The sequence below is a fragment of the Grammomys surdaster genome, unplaced genomic scaffold (genome assembly GCF_004785775.1).
Source record: "Grammomys surdaster isolate TR1022 unplaced genomic scaffold, NIH_TR_1.0 308998, whole genome shotgun sequence".
NCBI classification, from domain to species: Eukaryota; Metazoa; Chordata; class Mammalia; order Rodentia; family Muridae; genus Grammomys; species Grammomys surdaster.
The window spans coordinates 2,016-6,928 of record NW_021625938.1 but is presented as its reverse complement, the minus strand read 5'-3'; the positions used below and the strand labels follow the sequence as shown (position 1 = coordinate 6,928).

Sequence of the window (4,913 nt, the reverse complement as noted above, 5' to 3'; positions counted from 1 at the left end):
TTTATGTATTTGGAGAGTATTGTGCCGCCTAAAGGCTTTACCACATTGATTACATTCATAGGGTTTCTCTGCAGTATGTGTCCTTTTATGTATTCGGAGAGTACTATGACTTGCGAAGGTTTTACCACATTGATTACATTCATAGGGTTTCTCTCCAGTATGTGTTCTTTTATGTATTTGGAGACTACTGTGACATATATAGGCTTTACCACATTGATTACATTCATAGGGCTTCTCTCTAGTATGTGTTCTTTTATGTATTTGTAGGGAACTGCCTTGTGAAAAGGCTTTATCACACTGATTACATTTGTAGGGCTTCTCTCCAGTATGTGTTCTTTTATGTATTTGGAGATGACTGTGAGATGCAAAGGCTTGACCACATTGATTACATTCATAGGGTTTCTCTCCAGTGTGTGTTCTTTCATGTAATCGGAGATTACCTTGGCATGCAAAGGCTTGACCACATTGGTTACATTCATAGGGTTTCTCTCCAGTATGTGTTCTTTTATGTATTCGGAGATTACTGTGACATGCAAAGGCTTTACCACATTGATTACATTCATGGGGCTTCTCACCACTATGAATTCTTTTATGCTTCCGAAGGTAACTATGATGTGCAAAGGCTTTACCACACTGATTACACTCATAAGGTTTCCCTCCAGTATGAATTCCTTCATGCCTTTGAAGGTGACTATGATGTGCAAAGGCTTCACCATGTTGAATAACTTCATGGGGTTTTTCTCCAGTATGAATTTGGTGATGTTTTTGAGGATGACTGTGATATGAAAATGCTTTATCACATTGAGTATATACAGAAGTTTTTTTCACCAGTATGACTTTTTTTATGCCTGCAAAGATAATCAGAACATGTGAAAGTTTTACTGTATTCATCACACTGATAAATATTTTTATCTCTTTGAATGAGTTTTACAGTCTGTTCTAATCGTAAAGTGGAATCAGATCTAAGGTTTTAAAATTTTGTTTACATTCATGGTGTTCCCTTTCATTATGGGTTAGTTTTGTGTCTTTGAAGACACCTGTGATGGTAAGAGCATTTATTACATGGCTCACATTTATAACACCCTTGTTCTATATGAGATTTTTTTCATATTTGAAGAGAACTAGAAGATCTCAAAGCTTTACCACACAAATTAGTAGATTTCCCTATAGTGAGTAATGTGGTTGTACTCCCAATGAAGTTGGAAAACAAATTAATTGTAAACTTTTCCCACATTCAGAAAGTTTATTCAAAGTGGGGTCTAATATATATTTTCTAAGTCTACTGGAAGAGAGGTACACTGCTTATTTTAATATCCCTGTGCTCACATGGTTTGGATCCATTGTGACCATATACCTATTAAAAGAAGAACAACAAATGAAAGAACAACAAATTACTGCATTTCCATAATTTGACTTTTTTTCTTCAGATACGTGGTACAGACATTAAGGTTTCTCAACAACCACGTTCTTGACTCTCATAAACTGTCCACTTCACTAAACTTAACAATACTATAAGTACATAAGTAACGCCAGCTTTATTATGGAATAGTTGCTTATTAGAGGCGTTGGACATAAACTTAGCACCTATTCAATGTGCATACCTTCCACAATGTCTAAGTTGTATGAGAATAAACACATTGGCGGTTCTACAACATAGCACTAAGGGGCTGATTCAAATGGTGATATCTGTTAAGGCATTAGTTCCCTGTCCTCTTAGCAGAATGACTTGCAAACACAAATCAAATACCTAACATTGAGGTACATGGTTTTGTGAAATTTAATAATTATTAATACCCTTAAAGTCAGGATTTTTTTCACTGTTGTTTTCTTTAAAATTTTCTAAAGAGGCATATTCCTATCAGTTTACATCTAAAAATTACCTTCCATGTCTTCTAGAACCTTGAAAATGTTCAATATTATGATCTTCCCAACTGTAACCTAAAATAGAGTAGCAGAGGATGTATGATATATTATTGGAAATTGGGCAAAATTGAAGTTAAATTCAGTGAACTTCAGAACCATTCTTGGTTTATTCATCTTATTCATTCTCATCCTCATTTGAAATTACAAAAGAGCATCAATAACAAAGAAACAGTTGACCCCTTGTTTTAAAATGTCAAAGCAAATTCACTGTCTTACCTATAGCAGTGAGGTTCCTGTAGGTTTCCAGCATCACATCCTTGTAGAGCTTCTTCTGAGATGGATCCAGCAAAGCCCACTCTTCTCCAGTGAAGTTTACATGCACGTCATCATAGGTCATTCCATTCTAAAATATCCCATACAAGTGTAAAATAAAAAGCATGCTACTGACAAGACTGTAACTGTATACATAATTCTGGTGCTTCTCCGCCTTATTTCCTGATGCAGAGGTTCTACTGTAATCACTAAGCCACCTTAGAAGGAATCTAAATAATGAGTTTTACCTCTGTCATTTCTGAGCTTTCTGAATGGGATACTGCCTTGCAAGAAAATTCCCAATTAACAAGCCTAAAGAGAGACAAGCAAACAGATGAAAAGTACTAAGCAAACATCAGAGAAATGGTAAATGGTATGAACAATTACAAAGTAAAAAAAAAAAAAAAGATGGTTAACCTAGGTGTATTGGCTTATGCTTTTAATACCTGCACACTAAAGGCAGAAGTAGAGGTATTTCATTGAGTTGGGTGCCAAGCTGGTCTGTACAACACGTTCTAGGACAGCCAGTGGTCTCCCCTACAAAATAAATGAATAAATAAATAAATAAATAAATAAATAAATAAGATGGAAAGAACTCAGAGGTTTTTACTGAAGTTCCTCCAAGAAATTGAACATTCGCTACAGCTCTGTATTAATATCCCAGAAACCCAAGGTGCCCCAGTTTGAACTGTAACACAAACAGGATCTTACAAAAAGGGACCAAATTTTTAAACAGTAACAAATGAACAGATGACAATATAAGCAATGTAAATGTAGATCATAAATAAGAAACATAAGGCAGAAGAGATTCCTCCCCAATGAAGAGCTCTTGCTGGTCATGCTAATAATTCAGCTCAATTGCCAGTGCTTATATATTTGACCTCACAACTATCCATTATTCATAGCTCAGGTCTTCTGAGGCCAGTTTCTGACTACTCTAAGAACTTGGCACACATGAGATGCATATTCATGTATACAGGCAAAATATTCATACTCATTCAAAAAAAGACCAAGTATAAAGATTATTACAAACTTACAATCTAATGACTCAATAGGCTTAGGTAGTATTAATATCACGAATCATGAATACATTCAAGATGTGGATGAAGATCAGTACAACAGCGTACTCTTGGTGTGTACAAAAAAAATCTACCATTCCACATCCATTAGCCAATAATACAAAAACAAAAAATGCTAGGCATGTTGGTCCACATTTAATCCCAGAACTCTAGAGGCAGAATCAGATGGATCTCTAAGTTTGAGGCCTGCCTGGTCTACATAGCTACTTTAAGGTCAGCCAGGGCTACACAGAGAAACTTTATCTTCAAAAACAAAAACAACAAAATTAAAAACATAAAAACATCAGCCTAGCAAAATAGGTTAGCATGGAATATCAATTGCCTCTACTATATGTTAGATGAATTAGGGATAGAGTCTATAATGGTGAAGGCACGACTGTAAGAGATGGAAACTGACTGAACAAGTTCAACAGCAACAGAGTAGACGCAAAGTACAGGAAACGGGTTCAATCTATAGACACTTAAATTCCGTCCTCAAGAAGGAATCTAGAAAGGTTACTTCTACAAAAGCTACCATCAGGTCCCCAAAGAAACACAGAAAGGAGAGACAAGTGTCATCCCATGTTGAAATGCATTTAGTTTAACTTCAACGATCTCAATAGCGTACAACAGCCCATACACCGTTCAAATGTCCAGAGTCTTTTCTGACACTCAAAACAATGTCTTGATTGCCACATACTGTAATAATCAGAAAACAAGATACATTTTCCAACATAAAATGGCTCAGAATATCTCTTCCCATTCCACCAGAGAGGAATGTGTAAATAGTGAGGGGAGATTGGACCAAAACAAGAAACTAAGCAGGGTAAACACCAAATCCTATATCTTTGACTCAGATACATGGAGCTTCAATTTCAAAGGACTTGGACAACCCTGTCCTGTGACATTTCATACATCTTTCATTTTAGTTACTCATATTCATTTCTTCATGTTATATTTCTCATAGCTTACGAATCTCAACATCTGTCATCTCAAAATTCAACTCAGGCTTTATCCTCACAGCTTCCTTTAATGAACTCTCAGTTTCCTCACTGGGGCTCTGACTCAGCCAAACAGATGGCTGGAACAGTGTTGAACTGAAACCACACAGGAACAGGAACAAAATCCATGACATTAAAGTTTATGTCTTTCTTGCTTACAGAACTAATACAACATTTGCCCTGGTAAAGAAACTGAGAGACCTTACACTAGCAACATGACAACACACCTGAGAGCTCTATGACAAAAAGAAGCAAACACACCCAAGAGGAGAAGGCAGGAATTAGTCAAACTCAGGGCTGAAATCAACCAAAAATGAAAACAAAGAGAACAATACAAAGAATCAACAAAATTAAAAGCTGGTTCTTTGAGAGAATAAACAAGATAGATGAACCTCTAGCCAAACTAACTAAAGGGCCCAGAAGCAGGATCCAAATTAACAAAATCAGAAATGAAAATGGGAGACATAACAACAGAAACGGAGGAAATTTTAAAAATCATCATATCCTACTACAAAAGCCTATACTCAATAAAATTGGAAAATATGGATGAAATGGATGGTTTTCTAGACAGATACCACTTACCAAGCTTAAAGCAAGAGCAGGTATCTAAACCAACTCATATCATATAAGGAAATAGAAGAAGTCATTAGAAATCTCCCAACCAAAACAAGCCCAGAGC

General features: G+C 36.0%; 1 protein-coding gene across 2 annotated transcripts; it reads right to left on the bottom strand.

Moving 5' to 3' along the window:
- Positions 1 to 854: 854 nt before the first annotated feature.
- LOC114616192 (zinc finger protein 120-like) lies at positions 855 to 3,014 on the bottom strand. Of its 2 annotated transcripts, XM_028761711.1 has the most exons (5): positions 2,622 to 3,014; positions 2,424 to 2,487; positions 2,140 to 2,266; positions 1,881 to 1,938; positions 855 to 1,354 (listed from the first exon to the last, which is right to left on the bottom strand). In XM_028761711.1, the coding sequence occupies exons 2-5, from the start codon at positions 2,430 to 2,432 to the stop codon at positions 1,303 to 1,305; spliced, it is 246 nt and encodes an 81-aa protein (XP_028617544.1). In that variant the 5' UTR covers positions 2,433 to 2,487; positions 2,622 to 3,014; the 3' UTR covers positions 855 to 1,302. The 2 variants fall into 2 exon arrangements, with proteins under 2 accessions (XP_028617544.1, XP_028617545.1); XM_028761712.1 differs by lacking the exon at positions 855 to 1,354 and having other exon boundaries at positions 1,877 to 1,938.
- Between the last annotated feature and the right edge of the window lie 1,899 nt (positions 3,015 to 4,913).